General features: G+C 43.1%; 1 protein-coding gene across 3 annotated transcripts in view; it reads right to left on the reverse strand.

Moving 5' to 3' along the window:
- Positions 1-26,221, reverse strand: part of PAPOLG (poly(A) polymerase gamma) — a 246,617-nt gene that overhangs the window by 71,632 nt on the left and 148,764 nt on the right. For 2 of the 3 annotated variants that reach the window (XM_029593722.1, XM_029593720.1), the window contains exon 21: positions 1,439-3,197. In XM_029593722.1, coding sequence (XP_029449582.1) covers positions 3,099-3,197 — 99 coding nt within the window. In that variant the 3' untranslated portion in view covers positions 1,439-3,098. Of the gene's footprint in view, positions 1-1,438; positions 3,198-26,221 lie in introns of those variants that run through there. The other variant, XM_029593721.1, reaches the window with a different exon arrangement.

The raw sequence follows: 26,221 nt of genomic DNA on the forward strand, positions 1-26,221 counted from the left end.
TTGTGACTTCAAAATCCCCAGCTGCCACTTCCAATTCACTCTTCCCACTGTGAGGAAAGGGGAGGAGGAGGGAATTGCTGTGGCAGAAAATTGGGGTTCCTGCAGAGCCAGCCCAGCCTGTCAGAAGCACATATAATAGCAGCAAACAAAAAATAAATGAGTCCTGTTCCTGAAAAGTCTGCCACAGAAAGCCTGGAATGGAAGCCAGCTCAAGCCATAAGAAATTAATACTGGGAGAATATGTGCTACCACTGCCCTTTCCTCTCCCTCTTGCTTTGGAGCACAAGCAAAAGTGAGAGCTGTCCGAGACGGGCATTTGAGCAGAAACAAGGCCAGGTGTAGCAGAAGTGCAACATCCAAAACCAGCAGCACGCACCTCCATGATTACTGCTTATGAGGTAATGGAGGCAGTATTTTGAAAATCTGATTTTCTGAATCATTGGCTATCAAAAAGCTAGTAGCAAAAAAGCATTTGGAAGCTTTAGTCACCAACATCTTCGTCTTCTGTGAGGTAGGGGAGAGGTAGATACTGAATGTTGAGAGCAACCCCCAAGAAAAGCAGACAGTTGATGGAAAAGTTGTTTTTCTTGAAAATCAATCTACCTTTACTGGATTTCCCCGAATTTCTATGAGTGACAGGACAGCTTAATCTTGGTGGTGGTGGTAGGTGTGATTTGCTGCAATACGCTTTGCTACACCTTTTTTGGGGGAAGGGGTCTTGCTGCAATAAATCTTATGCTACACCTTGGGAGGATGCCTTGCTGCCACACCTAAGACTACGCCTTGGGGTGTTGACACTGTGGGCAATTGCTTTGCACTCATGGTGCCTTGTGTTCATGCCATCTTTACTGCTTCATTCCCCCTTCATGGTGCCTTAGGATGTTCAGGCCACTCCAGGTGCCACTTTCCCTCTTGTGCTGCCTGCCTTCAGGGGTACATGCCATGGTAGGTGCCCACTTTTGAAGCCTTGGTGCATTCTTGCCACTGCTGGCATCCTTTTGCCCCTTTATGGTACCTTAGGCTATTCATACCACTTTTGGTGCCATTTTGGCACAATCTTGGTGCCCTGGCATTCTCTTCTCCCTTCTGTCTACCCACAAGTTTCATTAGAATTAGAAAATCCCAATGTGAGCTCAGTAGGTTGCATTGCTTCCCCCATTGACTTTAATGGAAAATGAAAAACTAATTTTTTTTGTTTAAAAACCAGCCGAATGGAGACCTACAAAACAAAAATTTTGCCTTTGCACATCCCTATCATTGATTTTGCCTCTGCACATCCCTATCATTTTCAAACCTTGTTTTCAGCACAAAGAAATCATGACTAAACATCATAGCAAAAATGCCTGACCATACCAGGTGAAAGCTGGGAAAAAAAAAGTCACTATAGTTTTTTTTTTTTTTTTTTTTAAATAGAAAAAAGTACAAACTGCACAATGGAATGGTTTAAGTTGATAGCTTTACTAAAGCCAGTTTTCATAAATTTGCATACAAATAAAACTTGAGACCAGTGTTTTAAATGTTTCTTTCAAGAGACAATATTTTACAGTACATACAAAAATACTCTGCAAATACATAAGACTTCATTTACAAAAACAAACATTACAAAAAATTACATTTGCTAGTGAGTTTGTATAAACAAGTTTAAGGAAAACAATTTTAAAGAAATGCATTGACTAGTCATTAAAATGTAGCTAGCTCATTTAAAGATCCTGAGACTTATGCTTTCGAGCAATTCCTCAAATGGTATGTTTAAAAATAAATCAAACTCACTGTTTGTTCTACACACCTCATTAGTGCCTTTATTTCCTTTAGATTTTAAGTAGAACAAAGATAGGAAAGAATGCCTTGTTACTACATCACTTTAAATTTAGGTTTTTGTTAAATGGTTATTTGTTAGGTTGGTGTTTTTGGGAGGCATATGGGCAAAGTTTTATTCTGATACCATGCAAGTGTAAATGTTCACGAGAAGTCTCAGCGCTGGCTAGAGGTCCAGTGATAGATACATCATACTTTCATACCAGAAAACTGGGATTTTGGAACAACCTATCTGCTTAAGCAAAAAGAGAAAACACTTTAGACAATCCCAAGGCGGCAGAACTGCAGTGGTAGACATCCATACTTGGAGTATACCTCACAAAATAATCCAAATTTAAGATCTGAAAGTTTTTAGTTGGTAGATCAAGTTCACACTACTCAGTGTAAAGGAAAATGAGAATTTAGTAGGCTATTTTAGAATCCAGAAGTATGGGCAGTCTCTCCCTCATCTGACACTATACGAGGGAAGAGAAGGATGTATTTTGTTATGAAACCAGAACACAAGAGAAGGAATGGGTAATTAGATATTTGCAAAATGCTGGCCATTCCACTGCAGTTCACTATAGCACGAGACATTGTCTACATTAAACTTATTGTAGCAGGCATTAACTTAAGTTCTTTGTTGGGCCTCCATAGGAGGCAGCTCACTAGACCTGTCCAAGGCTAGATCCTCTAGAAGTAGAGCACCCTTTAAGTGTTAGAACAAACAGTAAGTTTGTATTCTAATTAATTCATAATAGCTAAAGCAATTACAAAAGTTATATGTACATCAATTGGGAAAGCAGAAAATTCACACATTACTAGTGTGGCTTCAAACAAAACAAAAATACGTTGACATACATTGAAGAATTAGACAAGAATGTTTTTGGGGGAGTTTTTGCTTTTGTATTTTTTTTTGTTTTTGTAATTTTTTTGGTTTTTTTTTGTTTTTCCATTTTTTGCAGCTTGACAATGATTATAACAAGAAATTCACAAAACTTCAATAAGTACAACAAGTCTCTGTAACAGGGAATAAGATTTTAACATTAAGGCAATTTAAAAGAATTATCAAAACCTTGAAGGCCATAATTTCAGACAATGGCTTGGCAGAAAACAAAACTTTTAAAACAAACTTAGTACTGGTGAATCAAACACTTGCAGGTCAAAATATGGTTATAAAAAAGCTCATGACACCTTGCATACATTTGCCAACATAGCAACTTCCCATGCTTTGATGTTTTGATAAAAAGGAAGTCAATTTTGTGAAAGATATTGCATATTCTTTACCTGAAGAATCACCAATGTTACCGGTTGAGCGTAAGTCTGATGGAATTTTTAACGACACGAATATTATTTGTTGGTATAGGAGAAGATGCATCAGGTAGTTCTTTACTAGGTAGTCTCTGCAAATGAAGAGTAGAACTGTTAAACACAGCAAACTAAGTTTTAGCAAAGTTATGAAAGTTTAGGTACATCTTTTACCAATAAGTTATGGAATAAATCTACTTAACTTCCTACATGATAGTAAAACAGAGCTACCCATTGCCTTAACATGTTATGGGGTGGTTAACTCTGGTCCTCATGAGTAACATCCATCTGGTTTTCAGAATATGCATGAGAATAGATTTATATATAATGAAGGCAGTGCATGCAAATCTCTCTCCTGCATATTCTTTGTGGATATCCTGAAAACTAGATCTATTTGTGGCTTTTGAGGACCAGAGTTGGCAAACCCTGATATAGTATATACAGGGTTCTGCTTCAACTAAAGTAAGATATCTAAGAAACTTATTGGCTCATACAAACAAATCCCATAAACATGCAATTATAAAGATAATACTAGGTTGTACTGTCTAAGGGGTAGGCAATGTGTTAGGAATGCCACAACAACGTCTGGTATTCAGGATATCCTCAATGAATATGCATAAGCTATTTCCATGCACTGCCTCCCATTATAGGCAAATGTATCTCATGCATATTAATTGTATATGTCCTGACAATCAGATCTAGTTGTGGCACTCCAGAACTGGCTACCTATCCCTGTATTTGTCTGTTAAAATAAAAAATAGGTTTTGCCAAGATTTTCTTCAAATATTTGTTTCTGAGTATCTTGTCTGGGTACTTTAATGTTTATACCTAAAAAAGTACTGGAATAAATAAAAACACTTAACTGCCTGGTCTATAATTTGTTGGTGCCTCTCCCAAGACATCACAGACAGGAATGTAGCAATGGACCAGAGTGCACAGCAACTTCTTTAAAATGGTGCTGTGCCCTTGGTCCTTTCCTGTCTTATTAGGTATGGTGTCTGAGTTCAGGCAGGGATTTTTTCCCCGCCAGAACTCAGGATTCCACACAGAAGCAGAACGCCACAGGGCAGAGGCAACTGGAGGGAATATAAGTGAGGGCAACACTGATGCAGCTTTCGTTCACCTCCAGAGTCATGTGGGAAATTGTTTTATGAAAGGCTGCTTCTTGCTTTGAGATGGTAATATTTTTGTCTTATGAAGTATGTCTTCTGTAATCTGTTGCTAAGCTTTTTCCCTGTTATAATGGAAATACTGCATGCTTTGACCTCTCTATACCTTTTGAACTTATCCACTTAATTTCCATCTTAGTTAGAAGGGCTTTAGCGAATTTTAAGTATCCTTGTGCTCTTGCAATCACACTGCTTTAGCTACAATGCCAAAACATCCCCTGGGTAGTTCAACCTTCCAATCTTTGATCATGCTTGTAAATGCTCAATCTGTGTCTAGGAAAGGCCCTGTAATTTCTGACTTACTGACTGAAGGAGTTCCAGATTGCTTTGTATTATTATACAAGCAATACATGACTGTTTGTGCACAGCCCAGGAGCCAACTGTTTCCAGTGCAGATAAGCTACAAAGCATTATATTGAGGAAGCTTCTGTGTAAAAATACTGCTCTGTGCTTTCATTATCCCTTTCACTTCTAGTTCTAGTTATTGTATATTAATTTGTTTGGTTTCTTGCTATTGGTTTGCTTTAAGATTCAAAAGAGTATGACTGAGTGTGCAAAGAAAGCTCTATTTCCTTCAAAGATCTCAACTGCTGGAAACTTGTATGCTCTTTTTAATAATCAGGAAACTCACTACTATGCAAGCAACATTGCATTCAATTCTGAGCAATGCAATGATTTTGTTCCATTCTTTAAGGATAAAATTGAGATCTGCAGAAGATTTCCTGGCATTAATTCAGTAATGGCACAAGTTTCTAATTCTGTTTTACCTTTGTGGGATTTTTTTTTCTCCCGTCTCTAAAGGCTAAATTATTCAGTTTATAGCTAAATTAAGTTCCTCTTGTCCTTTAAATCAATGTCTGCCAGCTCTTAAATGCGTGAACATATCATGAAGTTCATAAATTTTATCTTTAAAGGAAAGAGTAATGCCACTGAGCCTAAAACAGCATTAATCTGATCTTTATTAAATTCTTCTTTAAACCAGTCAATTATAGTAATTATAGGTCTATTTCCATGAAACTTGAGTGGGTTAAGCTTTCTCAGCTGGATGAGTTCCTTGGAACAATGTTTTAGACTGTCAGTTTGACTTCAGAAATTTTAGTACAAAAGTGTTTCTGCTCTCTAGTATAGACACGATTAGGCATGGGTTTGATACTGGGACTACTTACTTCATGGTTCTATTTGACATCTACATCTTGGACCGCTATTTAGATTTCTTGCCTTGCAAAAATTGGAATAGCAGGATATGTACTTCAGTGGCTCAAGTCATATCTGATGGAATGCAAAAAGTGAATATACCTTCTGCTTCATCCATGCAGCACAACATCAGGAGTATCTCAAGGATCAGCTTTATCAGCTGTACTCTTCAACCTCTATGACACCATGGTGTAAACTCCTTGCTACAGAGTATTCATTTCAAAATGTATGCCAACAATATTCAGTTCTTCATAACCAAGCTTTCCACCTGATCTAATGACAGTTGCTGTTTATCTTTTATCACATCCTGGCTATTATATAATTGTCTGGCCTTAAACCTTGGAGAGATTTTTAAGTAGACTTTCTGCAAATGATAGCCCTACCTCAATTTTGAAGGCTTATCCAATCTTGTGAAGTCTCAGGTTTGGAATATAAGCATCATCCTTGACTAACGTATCTATGTGCCCTATTAAACCTTTAGTCAAGACATCCTGCTCATAAAATTACGAATGTTGTGGAAGTTAAAGCTTAACTACTTGTAGTGTACTAAGGAACAATGGCAGCCATGGCGGAAGGACCGAGCAGTTACAAAGCGCAGTGGAGATTGGCCAGCGTGAGAGCACTGATGGGAGACTGTGGGCTGCATCATGGAGGGAGTGAGCATGCTGCTACTGCCCGTGACCATAGAGGCAGGCTATGGACTCATACAAGAGGTGACCTGGGGAGGATCTATGGTCACAGATCCTGGTGTGTGGCTGGCTCCAACAACCCCTGTCCCCTCCCTGGAGTGAGCAGCTGTGGCTGCCCACAAGGCACTGGAGAGCTGCCCATTGTCAGGGTGCACAGCTGACCCAACTCCTTCAGCAGCTGCTCACCCTGTGCGCTCATAGGCTGCTCTGTGGCCAGTTCTAGCTCATGATTGGTTGTCTATCATTCCTTTTGGCTTTGTTCTTGGAGCGTATCAGTTGCTCCTTCTGCTTGCTGACAGCTGAGAAACCAGATTTGCATATGAGATCCATGTGTGCATTTTCCTATTTATTTTTACAATACTTTCCACAGTTTCTGGTTTAAGAATTTATCTTCCACTGGTTCCATGCTTGAGGCGAACTGGGCTATAATACTTTTGGCTAACTGTTGTAATGTGTACCACAGTTTATGCCCAAAAACACAATCATGGGGGTAGGGCCCAATATGAGTGAGGCAGAGTCATTTTGCTCCGGCAAACTTGGTTCGCTTGCTGACCTTTTTTCTTCTCTTTCTAAAACATTATGCCTCACAAGAGGAAGGGTAAAGAGGATCTATCCCTCAGATTCTTCACTCCTGCTGGATCAACGGGTGATCATGGTCTTCGGTGCCTCTCCCCAACAATGCAGGTAAGCCCCGCTGGCAGAACTGGCAAGCAGGAGTGCAGTTCTCACCTGGGGAAGTGTCTCATGCTACTAGACCCTAGGACGCTGCTGTTAATTTCTCCTGTGAGTGTGACTGCTATCCTGGGGAAATCGGATGATCCCAAATACTCACAGATTGAGGGAGGCAACGGCCCATTGCAGGTACTTTTGGAAATTCCTGTATTTACTCCTAGCGGGTGAGGAAGCAGCTGGGGGAGTTCAATTAGCTCCCCTCTGAAGGGGAAGCTCTTTCTGGAACTGCTCTATTTGAAAATCGAGCTGCACTGGGTCCCACCATAGCTATTACTAAACCCGCAGTGGTAACTTTAGACTCACTTTGGGATTTGATAGCGGGCCTTTCACAGGTCTTTAAGGATCAGTCCCAGCAATCATTCCAACTATAGGAACACAATGTTGGGTTCCACATTAGGCATCATTGTACAGGAAAAAGATCTTGCAATTAGAGACAATACTTTGAAATACTTAGCCAAGTGTGTAGCGAGGAATAAAGAAAATGGAATGTTAGGTATTAGGAAGGAAGGAATGGATAACACGGGATATAAACCTTTTATTGATCCATGGGGAGACAATGAAGTTACTAAGTGATGCATTTAAAACTACGAATTTTTTTTTTACACTCAATACAATTAAGCTCTGGAATTCATTGCCAGAGAATGTGTGAAAGCTATTAGTTCAGCTGTGTTTAAAAAAGGTTTGGTCAAGTTCCTGGAATAAAAGTCCATAAATCACTAAGGTGGAGTTGCATAAATCCACCTCCTATCTCTGGGATAAGCAGCACAGAATCTATCTTCACCTTGGGATCCTGCAAGTACTTGTGACCTGATTGGCAAATATTAGAATCAGAACACTGGGCTTTGATAGATCTTTGGTCTGACCCAGCATGGCAAATTTTATGTACTTATGGTGTCTGCACCGCAAGTATGTGCTGTTCTGGTTGCTCCATCAATAAATAGCAGAACTTTCTGCCCATCTCCCCCCACCTTCTTGCACCCCCATCCCTTGGTCAGATCAGTCGCTAATAGTGACAGAATTAACTATAAAACAAAAACAGACTCCCATTGCTAAGAAATCCTCTATCCAGTTCAGGAAACCTTGTTCCATGGACACTCTCAACAGCAGCCTTGCCAAAGACCTAACCAAACTGGACCTCTCTGATGCTGACACCGCTATTAACGCCTGGCAAACCATCACACACTCAGTAGCAAACTTAATCTGCCCCTTATCTTCAAAAGTTATCAACCCTGCCCACACGAACAAAAAACCCTGGTTCTCTACTGAATTAAGAAAACTAAAACAAGACCTACAACACAAAGAACAACGCTGGCGAAAAGATCCCTCCCCTACCTCACTGGCTTCTTACAAAACAGCAATGAACTTTTATAGGACATCCATTACTCACACTAAACGAGATTTCTACGCCAAAAAAATACACGGCTTCCTATACGACCCAAAAACTCTGTTCTCATATGTTGCAGCCCTTACCACCCCTATACCCCCCACCTTCCCAGAAGAAGCCCAAAGCAAATCCACAGAGTTGGCAATCTTCTTTGACAGCAAAATCAAAAATCTTCTTGCCCCGCTGGCAACATCCTACACTTCATCAACTCCCTCGCTCCCACCAAGCCAAAATCATTCACCAACCATCCACGAACAGACACTAGAATCTCTTGAACCTACATCAGCCCTGGAAATCGAATCAATCAAGAAAATGAAACCTTCACACCCATCGGACCAAATACCGACCAAACTACTTCTCACCATTCCTAACACCATTGCCAAACCTCTGGCTGACATTATAAATTGCTCCCTCAATCAAGGATCCGTCCCTGACTCTAAAAATTGCTTCCCTGAAACCTCTACTAAAAAAACCCAACCTGGACCCAGCTAACACTGTAAATTTTCCCATTGCAAACCTACCTTTTATAGCCAAGCTAATGGAAAAGCTGGTCAACATCAGACTCACAGACTACCTTGACTCAACATTCTCTACCCTTCTCAATTCGGTTTCAGGAAACGCCTTAACACATAATCCCTCCTTTCTTTAACGGACATCCTGATGGGCCTTGACAAGGGACAATCATACCTGCTAGCCCTAGACATCTCCGCGGCATTCGACACAGTTAACCATTCTATCCTCATCAACCGTCTAAAGGAAATAGGCATCTCTGGCTCTGCACTGCTCTGGTTCAAGTCTTTTCTGAACAGGCACTACAAAGTTAAAATTAATGACAAAGAATCCCACCCCATACCTTCAAAACAAGGAGTACCACAGGGTTCTTCACTTTCCCCTACCCTGTTCAATATCTCTCTACTCCCTCTATGCCAGCTACTTAACAGCCTCAACTTTACCCATTTTATTTACGCGGACGATGTGCAAATCATAATCCCCATCTCGGATCCCATCTCCTCTAAATTTTTGGAACAGCTGCCTACACGCCATCAACCTTCTTCTCTCGAGTCTCAACCTGGTCCTTAATACGTCCAAAACGGAACTCCTGATTATCTCCCCTAACGATAACAACCCCTTCGCCAATAATGCAATTATTCCACTAGCTAGCCAGGTTAGAGACCTTGGGGCCACCCTTGACTCTAGAATGAATTTCAAAAAGTTCATTAACACTACAACTAAAGAATGCTTCTTTAAGCTACAGGTCCTGAAGAAGCTAAGACCGCTCTTACACTTCCAGGATTTCCGTTCAGTGCTGCAAGCCATACTGTTTTCAAAGATAGACTATTGCAACGCTCTACTACTCTGTCTTCCCGCCTCTTCTACTAAACCTCTACAGATGCTGCAAAACGCAGTGGCCAGGATCCTTACAAACACACGTCGTAAGGACCACATCACACCTATTCTAAAAATCCTTCATTGGCTACCCATGCAATATAGAATACAATTCAAGACTCTCACCATCATCCACAAATCTGTATACCAGCAATCCACACTCCAACTCTCTATCCCTCTCGAACTACATACTTCCATAAGGCCGATCAGATCCGCCTACAAAGGTTCTCTCAAGGCCCCCCCTAACAAATCCTCGGTCCACAACTCCATAAGCGAGCACTTTCGACTACAGGTCTGCTCCATTGGAATTCACTTCCCCCAGATATACGCCAGGAACAATGTCATCTCTCCTTCAGAAAGAAACTGAAAACCTGGCTGTTCACTCAAGCTTACCGTTGAAGGAACCTTTATCAACCACATTGACTCTCACCCTGACCGCTTCCCTAACTCCCCCCCCCCTCCCTGTCTTAGTCCCTGCCCCGCCACCCCCCCCCTGCTTCCTCTCCATGTTTCCCCCGTCCACAAGATATATGAATAATTGCCTAAGATAAACCTACAGTTGAGCTCAATCTAGCTGATTATGTATCGCTTTCTATTGTTTTTCACTATTTTACCACTCTTCAGTTATCGTTTTAAAAAATCTTTCCTGTCCTCCAGCTCCCATGTTTTTTGCTCCCTGTTTGATGTAACTTTTTACCTTCTATATAGTTAATTGGTTTCCCCCTGTTCTATTGTAAACCGGTACGATAAGACCGCATCTTGAGTATCGGTAATTTAAAAGAATTTAAATAAAATAAACTTGAAAAGGTACAGCAAACGGTGAATAAAATAAAGGGAATAGCATGGCTCTGCTATGAGGAAAGACTAAACAGGTTTATTTAAATTTTTGACTGCTTTCAGATTCAACAAGAATGGCCAGAGGTGGTATACAAAATATGCAGATATCAAAAACCTCAGTTTAAAAACAGAATATAAACACAACATGATGTATTTTCCCTTTTCTTGGCTGCCCACGTGCACAAAACAGTAGGTGCAAAGTACATGGGTGATTTTAACATGTGTACTTTATGTAAATTTTCAAAGGGAAAGAACCAGTGTGGTTTCCTTTTGAACATTCAGCTACAGTATAATTGTTAAAACCATATGTTTTAAAATCACACACTCAGCATTTATAAATAAGAGCAAATAAGCAATGGAAACTCCTGGCACAATATAAATAATTCATCAGCATGATTGAACTCAGGGTTCTAAAGCCTGGAGAAGAGAGCTAAGAAGAAATAGGATAGTCTATAAAAATCTTATGTGGGGGTGGAATGGGTAAACAGGGAATTTCTTTACTGTTTTAAATAGTAATAGTATTTGGGACACTCCATGAAGCAATAGGTAGCACATTTAAAACAAATCTGAGACCGTATTCTTTACTACAGCATGATGCTAGGAGGGTAGCAAAAGCAGTTAGCATAGCTGCATTTAGAAAGGGTTTAGACAAGTTCCTGAAGGAAATCTCCATAAAACATTAGACATGTAGGACTTGTGAAAGCAGTTTATTCCTAATAAGCAAGAAGGATTGGATCTATTTTTTGGGATCCAGCTATGTACTTGTGAGCCAGATTGGCCAGTTTGAGATAGGATGCCAGACTTCTGTCTCCTGGAGCAGTAGATGGGAACTTTAATGACATTGTAAACAGGATCTATCAGCAGAATGCCCTTAAGATACATGATCCTCTAGTGACCACTCATAAGGTTGAAGCTGTTGAATTAGCTTATCTGGTTTGGGATTCCAGGGAGCTAAACAGCTATCAGGTAGAATCCTTGGGAAAAATTGCCCATTTCCAGATTCTGCATGCCTTTTAACAGAGGTAAAGCCTATTCCTTACTTAAAATTGCTACTGCGTTTTAATTTTTTTTAGCCAAGGATTGAATTCCTTTAGAGCACTGCAGGTTGCTCTTAACTAAGTGATTTACAAGGAGTAATTTTGCCTGTGGAGACCAAGTTCCTTGAGAGCAAGTGTTTGAGCTCTCTATTCCTAATAGCCCTTAACAGGGTTTACTGCAATCTGAATTGGAGTTTGGAAGGACTGACTTGTGAACAGATTTGCAGAATTCAGCCACCACACGAGAGATCACATGAGATTGGATATATTCACCCGGGGGGGGGGGGGGGGGGGGGGGGGGGAGAGAAGGGGAGTGACTGTATAAAACTTGTATCCACTGATATTTCAGGTGTCACTGTCTCATACTGAGGTACGTAAAAAGGATAGCAAGACTGTTGCCATATATTCCAACATTTTCATGAAGCACAGGCAGAAACCTATTGTAAATTATTTATATTATCTTGGTTAATTTGCCTGCCCTCTGTTGAGGGACTAACACGTTCTACTGTATTGTTTCAGGCAGGCTCCTATGAACTGTTAGGAGTCCACTATAAATAGATTTCGGGAAATTATGAACTCTGTTTGCAGGATGCTCAAAGTGTGGAGGAATGAGTTTTTGAGTGTGGCCGGATACAAGCCAATTGTCCAAACATGGAAGTCACTGGTCTTAGATGAGCAACACCTACTGCAAGACATTTTGTATAAACTCTGGGTACTGTGGAAGGATGAAGGGTAGGAGTCATTACTGTAAAGGTTGATGATTAAGGAGAAAAGCAGAAATCTGCTGCAATTCTTGGGAATCAGGAGAGGAAAATACAAAAAAAATTGAGACTGCATAGTTATCCAGTCTTCAATCTCTGGAGGTATGATTGTGCCCAAAAAATTCATTTTGAACTTAAGGTGTTGAAGAATGAAGTCCAAGATGGATGGAGACCACCCAGTGTTTTAGCATGAAGAAATATTTGGAATAAAACCTTGCGTTTCTCAGTTACTAGAACAGATTCTACCCAATTTGCTTTGATGAGGGTTGGCAGCTCTTGGAGGTGAATTGCTCTATCATGGAATGATTCCTTGGTTTATTTTGGGGATAGCTCTTGAAATTCAAATGATATCCTCATTGTATGATCAACATTCAACTGTCTGTGGTTAAGGATCATAATGGACGGAAGCATTCCTCTCACTGGCTGTTTAAAACTAACTGGGTTCTTTATGATATTGTCAAACGTAGGGTTAGATTTTTACTGTGTTTAATGGAATGGATTAAGCTGTGACTTAATTTTTAGGACAGCCTACACTACTGCTGCTGGTGTAGTTGAAATCTTTGAAAGGAAGATTTTTTGAAAAAAATAGTATTGGTTTTTCTGTATTGAGGTTGACCTTTCCTGGCTGTACACAAAAGGTCCCCAAACTAACAAGAGAGCCAAATGTGACATTTCAAACTGCTGAGAAGGCTGGGGAGGGTCCCTATTAGTGATTTGAAATGTTGCAGAAGAGGAAATGGGGAGGGGGAGGCAGGATGTCAGTAAAAATTTCTAGAAAATTGGCAACCCTATTACATTCCAAGGAACCCTGTTTCCCCCCTTCAGCATCTGCACCCTGGGGGAGTGAGAGGGTGTGAACAGCAAGATGCATATCCCAGTCACACTTCCTATGCACTTTCCTCTACTTCCCTTTCGCTCACTCCTCCCTCACTCCTTCCCCCCCCCATTTTCTTCCTCATACCCCCATCTTTCCTCTTCCCCTCCCCTATACTACTCTCCCTTGGCTTACCTGATTCCTCTCCTTACCAGCTTCTATCGCCCCTCTGCTTCCTTCTTCCCCTAGCAGCATCCCTGATCCTGGCTGCATCTTCCCTCTACCTTCCCCCATTAGCATACCTGCTTCCCTTCCTTCCTATCAGCATACCTGATCCTACCCACATCTCCCCTCTGCCTTCCCCTTCCCTCCACTAGCACACTTAGCCCTATCTTAATTTCCCCTCTGCCCTACCCCAACAGTCTGCATGTAATCTGCTCTGAAGTGCCTGAACTATCAGTCAGTCTGCCTCCCCTATCCCCCACAAACATACTGGTTCATGGGTTCTCTCTGACTCCTTCCCCCACCATATCAGATTCCTTTTTTTTGTGGTCTGTCCTTGCTGCAGCCGCTTCTCCTCAGCCCCAGCGGCAGTGCAAGAATGGTGATATGAGCCAAGACGGGGATGGAAGCATGTGGTTGGGTTTTTTCCATCTGATCTTTGCAGCAGTTGCCTCTGTAGAGCTAAGCTGCAGTAGGAATGGAACCATGTGGGTGAAGTTTTTTTCTTTTTGAATTCAGCCCTTGTTTCTGCTGCTTCTTTGGCCCTGGCAACAATGCTGGTATGGAGGTGTGAGCCATGGCAGAAACTGGATGAAGCCATATGGATTCCTGCCCAGTACCTGCTGCTTCTCCTTGGCCCAGTAGTAGTACACAGGAAGGGTGAAGTGAGCTGCAGCAGGGTAGAGACAATATAGCTGAATTTTTTTTTTTTTTAAGCTTAGTCCCTTACTGCAACCACTTCTCGGGGCCAGCCAGCAGTACAGGTATGGTAGTGTGAGCCATGCAGGGAACAAGACTACATGGCTAAATTTTACTTTTTTTTCCCTGCCTGATCACTAATACAACCACTTCTTCCTATCCTACTTGTGAAAGAATAGAGGAGGAGGACTTGCCTCCACCACACTCTCAAAATTAAAAAAAACCTAAAAAACCCAAACAATACCTGATTGCAGGCCAGAATGAGCTTTGTGGCCAGATTTGGCCTATGGGCCATAGTTTGGGATCCCCTGCTGTAGATGGGGGAATTATGAATTATATTTTGTACAGAGGCTCCATTCCTAAATTGCTGACTTATCAAAAGATTTGTAACCCTGATAAGCAAAATGCTGGCCAATATCAGTGGTTCATTTTAACTGAATATTGGATGGCTATTGAGCTTTGAACTGGCTGAAGCTTTTGTTCAGAAAATCATGAACAGACTAGTGTTCAATCTACAATAGAAATTCGGTAAGCTTTGGTTCAAAAGGTATATTTATTTAAAAAGCTTATGCACAATCCTTGGGGATTCAAGAACTTGTGTATAACTGTGGGAAGTTCAAGTCAAAGAATGTGGATTTTGTTCATCTTTACAATTGAGGAGCAAAGGAAGAAACAGTGCTTAAACTGCAGTACAGGAAGTAAAATTCATATGGACACATTGTTAACAATAATTTTAACACTATGTATACAAGTTTGTACAAAATAAAGTCCATAATTGTAATAAAGTAATTTTTAATTATAATTATGAGTGATTGTATATTCATGATATAAAAAGTTGTGCACTTCTATTTGCAAAATTTGGATTTAAAGGTTTCTCCTTTTTATATTTAGTCAGCTTAGAAGTAACAATCTATAAAATAACTTCTCATAAGGCAAATATTTATATAATGTTTATATTATATTCAAATCCTGAATACCCAACTGGCTAGGTGTGCCTCGAGAGGGTTGGAAAACACTGCAAAATCTGAAGCTCATGATGCTGCAAACTGAAGCATCCACTATCAGAAAGTTGCGTAAGCCATGTATGTCTACTGTAGCTAGAGGGTCAATTGGGGATTTCACCCAGGTAGAACTAATGTTTAAATCCCACTGTGCACATGTAGTCTGACTGCATGTCACAAGTAGTATAAACCCTTTCTAAAAACAAGGTACTAGAAGGTGCTGAGAAATAGGCAAACCTTCGAAAGCTGATAAGCCACTATTACATGCAAATGCATTCTAACTGAATGACTAATCCTGAATCTGCCAGAAGATACAGAAGATTGTTATAGGATATGTGAAAAAATACTTAAGATACACACACCAGAAGGTAAACCTTTTCCATTTAAAAATATGATCTTCAATTAACGGCCCAGCTAGGGAAACATGTGCATCCCCAATTTGTGTAGATAAGCCATAAGCACTGTTAGATATTTTGTGAACACTTGTGGAACTGATGCTAGGCTGAAGGAGGTATACAATATTAGAGATGGCATTTCCCTTATTACAAATCCAAAATACACATAGTAAGTAGCCTTTATTTCAGAATGCATAGCCAGTTGCTTTTTTCCAGAAAGTGGATTAAGGTGCCTACAGAATTCATCTAAAACTTCCAACAGGTACTTTTTAAGGCCCTTGGGTCTAGGATAGAACAGAGGAGTCCTGACTTTTTGGAACCAGGAAATACCTGAAAAAATCCTTGACCTCTTTCCCCTGGTAGAATGGGTTCAATGCTTTGGTCCCTAAGAGAGGAGAGTTCTTGATACTGAGAGGCAAACCATGATCCTCTCTGGGCAATTTGGTGGGATTTCTAATAGATGAAGTCTATATTTTGATTTATATTCTGCTTTTCAAACACTTAAATGTGATTACATTCAGGTACTGTAAGAATATTTCCCCATCCCCAGAAGGCTTACAATTTATGAGCCTGATTCATCAAGGTATTTTCCTATTGATGCAGAATGGGAGAAAAGCTTTATTGAATCAAGCAGTATATGTTTGTTCCCTATTATACTGAGAACCCAGCTGTCTGAGGTCACACTGGGCCAGTGGATCACAAAACTGCAGCCTCCCCCCACATGGAGGTTCTCCAGGACAAATACTGGAATTTACCTGGGGAGTTGTCTGATATGCTTTTCTGTCTGGGACATGAATGAGGTCCTTGATGTTTCTGATGGAAACTAGGGGATGGAGGATAATGCTTCAAATTAGAAGTGCTTGGGTAAGTAACTGTAGAGCATGAAGCATGATACGGTGGTCCTTTATTTGATCTGCCACTGACTTTATCCCTGAAGATATTTTCTCTTGAAAGGCACATCAATAAGCTTATCCTGCACATCTGATAACAGGTCTGAAGACCACATTCTTGAGTCTGAGCACTGATAGTAGAAACTCTTGAAGCAGTTTCAAAATCACAGGTCAATTTGATGTGGTTTCCAACCTTCTGTTACCACTTATGAAGATACACGACTGGAGAAGGGCAAATGTCTCTTTTTAAAAGTGGATATAAAGGAAATAATTACAGACCAGTTAGTCTGACCTCAGTGGGAGGAAAGTTAATGAAAACTTTACTGAAAGAAAGGATAATGGAGCATCTATAATCCAGCAGCATGTAAGGCAACATAGCTTTACCCAAGGAAGATCCTGTCAAACAAATCTGATATCTGACTGGTGACCAGAGAATTAGATCAAGGGCATATGTGACTTGGTTTGCTCTGATTTCAGCAAATCTTAATACTTTCCTTAAGAGGCTGATAAACAGTAGCCATGGGGAGAACCTCATGGTGATGGCCGAGATTAGAAACTGGTAGAGTAATAAAACAGACTGTAGTAGTAAATGGAATTCATTCTGAGGAGAAAGATTAGTTGAATGCCTCAATGATTGGTCCTGGGGTTCTGTTCTATATCTCTGAAGGACATTGTGGGATGGTTAGAAGAAATTTCCCTTTTGCAGAGTACACAAAGATCTGCAACAGAGTACATAATTAAGGGAGCAGAGAGAATGAGAAGTGATTTTAAAATGGTTGATTCATGGACAAATGCTTGGTTCATATTCAATGCAAAAAAATTGTAGTCATGCACTTGGTGTGCAGAAATCGAGGAAGTGGAACATGTTGGGAGGTGAAGAGCTGATGTACATTACTAGAAAATATCTTGGTGATTATGTGATCCCGATGTAGTGAAACTGATAAGGTGGGCAAAACCAGGAAAATGCTTGGGTGTATAGGAAGTGGTATAATCAGCAGAAAAAGGTGATAATGTCCTTATACAGGTCATTGGTGAGGCCATATCTGTTTGTGTTCAATTCTGGAATCTGTCTCTGAAAAACAGCAGAGGCCAAGGCAGCTCAGAGAAAGGCAACCAAAATGGTGTGGGGACTGCACAAAAAGCTATACAAGATGAGAGATCTAAAAATATGTATTCCCCAGGCAAGAGAGACTGGAGGAATATGACAAAAGCATTTTAGTAGCTAAAAGGCATAAATGGTCCACATGAGGCAAAGCTTTCAATGGAAGGGAAGTTAGAAACAGAAACTTAAGGGCAGAATGAGATCATGAGGCCTATTAAATTTGCCCAGCGACACTAACTGCTTATGCTCTTCTGAGGAAGTGGTAGAGTGCAGAGCTAACATTTGCCCTACTGGGTCAAACCAAAGGTCCATTAAGCCCAGTATCCTGTCTCCAAGAGTGGCCAATTCAGGTCACAAGTACCTGGCAGGATCCCAAAAGGTAAACAGATTCAATGCTGCTTGTCCCAGGGATAAGCAGGGGATTTCCCCAAGTCCACCTTAATGGTTTATGGACTTTTCTTCCAGAAGCTTGCCAATTTTTTTTACACAGTTACTCTAGCAGCTTTCATTACATCCTCTGGCAAAAGATTCCAGAGCTTAATTATGCAGAGTAAAAAAAACCGACCCGCTGTACTTATGTTTTCTTGAATTTAGATACTGTCTCCCCACTAGAAAGCAGCATCATGAATTCATGACCCTTTCTGTAAAGAAATTTCCTTAGATTACTCCTGAGTCTACTCCTTTACACTCATCCCATGAATCATTCCAGAGCCTCTTTTCCACTGAAAGAGGCTCACCCCGTGCACTGATACCTTGGAGATATTTAAAAAATGTTTCTATCATCTCCCCTATCCCATTTTTCCTTTAAGATATTTATATTTAGTTCTTTAAATCTATCCCCATATGCTTTAGAACAAAGATCATGGATCATTTTATTAGCTATCCTTTGGACAAACTATCCAGTTTATATCCTTTTGAAGATGCGGTCTCCAGAGCTGTACAAGTAACCCAAATCTCACCAGGGACTTATGCAAAAGCAATCTCTCCTCATTCTGATGACCATTCTTTCTGCACATCCAAGCACTTTTCTGACTTTTGCCATCACCTTTATCCACTTGATTAGCCACCTTAAAATCAGATACAATGACCTCCAGATCCCACTTGTTCAGATTTTCACCCTTATACTATACTGCTTCCTTGGTAGGAGGTTGCCAACAGTCCAGTCATCACTGCATGTGCAAAGGTTGCATCGTCCCAGGCCTGCACATGCAGACAATAAAACCTGGAAAAAGTGTGTAAGGACCACGTCACAACTCAGCAGATACTAACTGGAGACAGACTAACCTCTGCCCATGACACTGCCTGAGCTCTAGTGGAATGAGCCCTAACCTGAGTAGGCAACAGCTTTCTAGCATCCACTTATGTGGCCATGATCACCTCCTTAATCCAACGCGCTATGGTAGCCCATGAAGCCGGAGCATCCTGCTTACTCACACCATGGAGAACAAACAGGTGATTCATCTTTCCAAAGGACTCAGACCTCCAAATATCGTACGAGAAGACTTTCATCATCTCCCTCCGGACAAGTTTGTGGAATCTTCATGTCCCATACACAAAAAGGCAGCATTGGAAGCTACCCTGGCGAGGCTCCTGTCCTTGAAAGCCATCATCCCAGTACCTGCCTGGGAAGTGAATTCTGGACACTATTCCATTTATTTCATGGTACCCAAGAAAGGGGGCACCTTTCGGCCCATACTGGACCTCAAGTCAGTCAATCGATACTTAAGGGTCACGAGGTTTCGCATGGAAACTCTGCGCTCCGTCAAGACCGCAGTACAGCCAGGAGAATTCCTCATGGCCTTAGACTTGTCGGAAGCCTACCTGCATATCCCGATCCATCCGGATCATCAGCGCTACCTACGCTTCAAGGTTCTAGGATGCCACTTCCAATTCCGGGCTCTGCCCTTCGGGTTGGCCACGTCACCGCGGACCTTCACCAAGGTGGTCGTAGTGGTAGCAGCGGCACTCAGACGGGAAGGAATCCTGGTCCATCCCTACCCTAGACGATTGGCTGATAAGGGCGAAATCACGAGAGGAGAGCCATCTGACAACCGACAGAGTGATCGCCCTTCTGGAAAGCTTGGGCTGGGTAATCAACCTCAGCAAGAGTTGCCTACAGCCTTCCCAGTCGCTGGAATACCTGGGAGTACAGTTAGACACCCGGTCATGAGGCTCCTTGAGGGCCGCCCCCCCTTCAACTGGAATGGTAGTGCGCTTGACCACAGCGCTAATCAAGGCGTCGACCTGGGGGCACGCCAGCAGCTCCTGAATAGTCTGTGCCAGGGGGTACATGCCTGTCAGGGCCCGAACCCCTTTGAATGAGGCCGCTGGTGCAGCCCATTCTAAATCTATCAGCTGTTGTGCCGCTTGCAAGAATGGAAAATGGCGGGCTGTAGGACGAAGACCTTCCAGCAGGGGTTCTGAAGCACTGGGACCCATAATATCCAACTCCGCCAGGCACTGAGACACCAGGTCGGAGAGATCCTCTTTAGGGAAGAACCGCCTCATGGTTCTTTATGGCTCAATCCCTGAGGAAAGTTCCCCCTCGTCCGGGAGTTCGGATTCGTCCGGTGAAACATCCGGATCAGACTGGTCCGGACTGTCTGGAGGTGGAAGGTCCGGCACACGATAAGGGCGTGAAGGTCCCGGAACAGGATCCGCTGGAGCCGTAACCGCAGCTGGACCAGCAGGGCCTGGACGGGAAGCTGTTTGCATCTGTACAAAGGCATGAATCCCCTTAAAGAGATCCACCCAGGAAATGGAGGCGGTCTCTAATCGCCAGGGTACAAGATCCCCCGGGATTCCAGGTTGGTCGAGACAGCCTGCTAAATCCGGGGTAGCCCCTGGGGAACTGTCAGCGAATTGTGGCCGAGACTGGTCCTGACCCGAGGCTCCCACGGCCTCCTCACATTGGGTACAGAGAATCTGGCTCTTCACTGTGCGTGGCTCTAAGCTGGCATGCAGAGCAGAGGCCGAGGGCTTTAATGCCGGAGGCAAGAGGTGCCCCTGCTGAAGCCGCTGAGGCGTTCTGTTCCATTGAAAAATATGCGCTTAATAATAAGCGGCAGCAATATACGCTTAATAGAACAGGTGCTCAATAAGCGGCAGCAATATACGCTTTAATACAACAGGCGCTCAATAATAAGCGGCAGCAATATACGCTGAATACAACAGGCACTCAATAATATGCGGCAGCAACATACGCTTTGTACAACAGGCGCTCAATACAACAGGCGCTTAATATGCGGCAGTAATATATGCTCAGTGATATCCAATATGCTCTCAGCAATAGGCGGCTAGCAATATACGCTCAATGATATGCAATATGCTCTCAGCAATATGCGGCTTAGTCATAGACCTGCGCCTAGCATGGGCGCTCAATACCTGAGTAAGGCCACAAAATGGCGTCCGTCCACGGCGTGCCGCCCACAGGCCTACGCCGCCAATCTTCGTTCCTCGGAGACCAAGAGTAAGAGATGTATGCCTTACCTGATCCTCGGCGCTTCCCAGCTGGAACCCGGGTGGTCTCTGGCTGCGGGGGGAGAGGGCAAGTACCTTCACCGCCGCGCTTTGAGGAAATGCACCCACTGCCTCGTCCACGCCGGGACCGAGGCACCTCGTTTGCCCTGCCCGAGCCTCGCCCGGGGGCTACGTCCCTGCTGCGATTCGGCCACCGGACCGAGGACTTAAACCTCCGGGGGATCATGGAAATCACCCCGGGAAACTCAACTGGGGGAGGGACCTTAGGGTATCACTGCAGGAGTGCGGGGCTCGATGGTGCTGTAGAAGTTTTAGTAAAAAGAAAGTAGAAAATAGAAAGTAGATTTGGAAACACGCTCAGCGAGCGTGCCCGCTCTCCAAACTGCTTTGGAGGCGGAAATTACTAAGTTGCTACACTTCCTGTGGGGGTATATATACACCCGTGCTGACGTCAGATCTGTCTCCAACTGCTAGCACGAGCATACTATACCCATTTGTTCTGAGTCCATCTGGCTACACGACAGGAAAGTTTTATTTTCATCGCTCAGGCCGGTACTGTGTTGAGCAATTAAGAAATATAATAAATGTAAATGTAAGCTGTAATGCTCCCAGAGTCACCTGAAGGAATGGCTCCTGGCAAGACAATGCCTGCAGCTCAGAAATCAGAAGTGCAGAACAATATAGCCACCAGGAACAGAGTCTTCAAAAACAACCATAAGGAAAGGCTATGCAGTGGTCGGAACGTAAGGCCGCCACAAGTCCAGCACCAAATTAAGACTCCACAATGGAACCAGTAACCAAGGAAGAATTAAGGTGCTTCACTCACTTAAAAACACAGGCCACATCAGGATGAGACAAGGAAACACCATTCACTAGGCCTCTGAAACAGGCAAGAGCTGCAACCTGCACCTTCAAGGAATTAAGGGCCTGCAAAAAAGTCCAGAGTGAAAGGGATCTTAACTGAACAGGAAGAAAACCCTGCTCCTTACACCAGGTCTCAACAACTCTCCAAACCCACACATAAGCTAAGTGAAGAACTTGTGAGCACGGAGTAAAGAGGCAATCACCACAGAGGAATAACCACGCTTTAACAGGCAAGCCATCAAGGGTCAAACCGTAAGACAGAATGGAGTCTGATCCTCATGAAGAACTGGTCCCTGCTGAAGCAGATCCATGTGCGGTGGAAGACAAAGGGGGACCTCTACCAGGAGTAGTTGCAGATCCACATACCACAGATGCCTGGACCAGTCCAATGCCACCAGGAGTACTGGCCCCCCTATGGCTTTCGATCTTGCAAATCATCCTGTCCAGCAAGAGCCACAGAGGAAAGCCAGCCAGATCTGTATGAGAATGTCTATTCCCAGGGACCATGGATCTCTCCTTGAACTGCAAAGATTCCTCTCCTACAGTCACCGAAGTCACCAGCAGGAAGACCCCAGTGATCCACAATCAGCTGAAACACCTTAGCTGACAACACCCACTCTCCTGGGTCCAGACTCTCCCTGCTGAGAAAGTCTGCTCTTCCATTGTCTTTCCTGCAATGTGAGAAGAGATCTGCAGATTACCTTCCGCCCATTCCATCTGCTGGTCTATTTCCTGCGACACTTGCTGGCTCTTGGTTCCTTCCTGGCGACTGATATAGGCCACAGTTGCATTGTCAGACATCATGCGAACCGCTTGATTCCATAGCATGTGGCTGAACTGCAAACACGCCAGCCGTACTGCCTGGGCCTCCAGGCGATTGATGTTCCAATGGGTCGCTTCGGCATTCCAGCACCCCTGGGCTGTTAACTCCAGACAGTGAGCCCCCTCAACTGTGAAGACTCGCATCTGTTGTAAGTATCAACTAGGCTAGAGAGGACAAAGGAACTCTTCTCAGATGATCCTGCTGCAACCACCACTGGAGGCAGGAGCAGATTTTCATAGGCAAGTGGAGTCGAACCGCATAATCATGAGATGGCAAGTTCCAACGAGATAGTGCTGAAGAGGACACATGTGTGCCCTGCCCACGGCACCACTTCCAGGGTAGCTGCCATCAAGCAGAGTACCAGTAGGTAGGACCATACCATTGGGCATATGGTGTTCAACTGACAGACTTGAGACATCAATCTCTGGATCCAAACTTCTGATAGGAAAACTGTCGTATGTTGAACCAGATCCCCAGATACTCCGACTGGGATGGTTGAAGACTGGGTGGTGAACCTGACCCAAGAGCAATCGAGCTCCTGCAATAAGGAGGAGATCACCTTGTGTGTTAGCAGGAGGCTCTCTTCCTGAGACTTGGCTCAAATCAGTCTTCCAAATACAGGTGCACCAGGATTCCTTCTTTTCCCAAGGCCGCCCCCCTACCATCACCATAATCTTGGAAAATGTTCTGGAAGTGGAGAGGAGACCAAAAGGCAGTGCCCGAAACTAATAGAACCCCCTCTCCCAAACACCGCAAAGCACAGAAAATGTTGGCGTTCCACTCAAATGGGAATATGAAGGTAAAACTGACAAATCCAAGGTGGTCAGAAATTCGACTGCACTGCCATTACAGAGCATAAATGTTTACATTCGAAAACGAGTCACTTTCAAGTGACTGTTGAAACTCTAGATCCAAAATGCGACTAGAGGAGCCCTCCTTCTTGGGCACAACAAAATAAGTGGAATATCTCCCCATACTTTGAGACGTGGGCACTGGAACCACAGCCCCCAGTCTGAGAAGCCTTTGAAGTGCAAATTCCGCTGCCTGCTTCTGCGCGGAGTGGCAAGGGGGCACCATGAACACTTTCCAAGGAATACTGCAAAGTTACAGTGCATAACCTTTGAGTATCACTTCAAGGACCCACTTGTCCAAGGTGATCTCGACCCACTTCTGATAAAAGACATCTCCCTATTTCCTGTTCCGGAAGGTGGATTGACAAACCTTCATTGGGAAGGTCAACCACCCGAGCCTGCTCCTCTCTTGGGCTGCCGGGGACAAAGACCCACTGAAAGGCAGAGTCTGCTGAAAGGTTGTCCCTCTGTATGGACGAAAACACCTAGAACCCCAGAAATGACCCCTCATACCAAAGGGGTGCTGTAACTATCTTCTGGCAACCGAGGTCTGGGAAATCAGGGCCAGCAGTTAATTTCTATGAAAGAACCACAACAGGGTTCAATATGGTTCCAGCCCTGGAGGAATTTCCCCATCTTCCAGGGAATCTGGATCAACCTCATTAGTGCCAGATTCCTGTCTGGCACACCCGCAGGGAGCAGAGGCGAGCCCCAGTGCTTAAGTGTAGGTCTGGAAGAGGGAGGAGCCACTGTCTGAGGTGCTGACTGTACAGAAATGGGGGAAGCAGGGGACTGCATACGAAGAAAGGCTTGTAAGCCTTGAAAAAATCCCACCCAAGAAAAAGCAGCTGCATCCAGAAGGAGCTTGAGCTGGTCCCACAGAACTGCCCTAGTCACTGGAGGAACAAATCAAAGGAGAACCAAGATCTCGTGTCCCCCCAGTCAAGGCTGTGACCAACCCATCACCAGAAATGGAAGAGCCAGGCTTAGCATATTCCAAGGAAGACTACTCTCCCTGAGCGTCTGAGCAGCACTGACAGGTTAGAAGCCAGGTCAGACTGAGAAGCCCTAATATGACAGGCAACACAGTTTAGGCTTCTTGCTTAGCAGTGCCATTGCTGTGGTAAACGTGCATCGGAACGGCTCGAGCTAAAAAATGACATGCGCCCAAAAAATAAGCGCTTAGAAGAAAGCAGGGCAAGGCACACATACAACCTGTGTGCCAAGTTAAGCACAAAGTTTCTGCACATAAAGAGTGTGTCCAAAAAAGTGCATAACGCTTGCCTAGAGTAGACACTGCGCAAGCCTGTAGCAGGGTTTGGCCTGTCAATTTATCCTGTACGTGGCTATTATAATTCATAATTGGTACATCATTGGTAAATGGAGATATCGCCCTTAAATACTGGGATGTCAGCTTGCTCTGTCTCCATCTGCTGGTGGGGAAGCATAAACACACTGGTCTTGAGTCAGTCTACACACTAAAATTTACAACTGGGTTGATACATTAACAGGGAACTTTTTCAAAACAAAAAAGTCAATAAGGTATGTAACCAGGTCTAATTTCTTTCAACAGGTACCAGAAGCTACCAACTGAAAAATGGCCAGGACATACTACCACCAAAGTTAAGAACATAAGAACATGCCATACTGGGTCAGACCAAGGGTCCATCAAGCCCAGCATCCTGTTTCCAACAGTGGCCAATCCAGGCCATAAGAACCTGGCAAGTACCCAAAAACGAAGTCTATTCCATGTTACTATTGCTAGTAATAGCAGTGGTTATTTTCTAAGTCAACTTAATTAATAGCAAGTAATGGACTTCTCCTCCAAGAACTTATCAAATCCTTTTTTTAAAAACAGTTATACTAACTGTACTAACCATATCCTCTGGCAACAAATTCCAGAGTTTAATTGTGCATTGAGTGAAAAAGAACTTTCTCCGATTAGTTTTAAATGTGCCACATGCTAACTTCATGGAGTGCCCACTAGACTATTATCTGAAAGAGTAAATAACCGATTCACATCTACTCATTCTAGACCTCATGATTTTTAACACCGCCATCATATCCCCCCTCAGCTGTTTCTTCTCCAAGCTGAAAAGTCCTAACCTCTTTAGTCTTTTGTTGCTGCTGTTACCACTTCTACTGTTGTCCAGACAGATGTCTTGATCCATTGTGATGAACTGGCTCAGTGTGAAAGATGTCTGCTGTTTCCTGAAGGAGTCTATCTACAAATTGGGAAGCTGATTCAAAAAATCTATGGGAAGGATAAGAGCAGCAAGCAAAACTAAAAGGGCAACTGACCTTTTTGTTAGGAAATAGAAAAAGAGCCCACTATGGTTGTCTAAAGAAGCAAAGGAAGAAGAAGAGGTTAGTATTCATAAACAAGAGATCACAGAAAGTGGAAGCAACAATATCTGGAAAAGCTAAGAAGCTGGGAAAGTAGTCAGTAATGCAAAAATTCAAATAGAAGACAGCAAATACAATAAAACAGAGGAATTTGTTGCCAGGGGATGTGGTTAATGCAGTTAATATAGCTGTGTTTAAAAAAGGTTTGGATAAGTTCTTGGAGGAGAAGTCTATTCCCTGCTATTAATCAAGTTGTCTTAGAAAATAGCCACTGCTATTTCTAGCATTAGTAGCATGGGATATACTTCGTTTTTGGGTACTTGCCAGGCTCTTGTAGCCTGGATTGGTCACTGTTGGAAACAGGTTGCTGGGCTTGATGGATTCTTGTGGTCTTACCCAATATGGCATGTTCTTATGTTAGAAGGAAGTGCAAATGTGGCATT

This window comes from Rhinatrema bivittatum, chromosome 3 (assembly GCF_901001135.1).
Source record: "Rhinatrema bivittatum chromosome 3, aRhiBiv1.1, whole genome shotgun sequence".
NCBI classification, from domain to species: Eukaryota; Metazoa; Chordata; class Amphibia; order Gymnophiona; family Rhinatrematidae; genus Rhinatrema; species Rhinatrema bivittatum.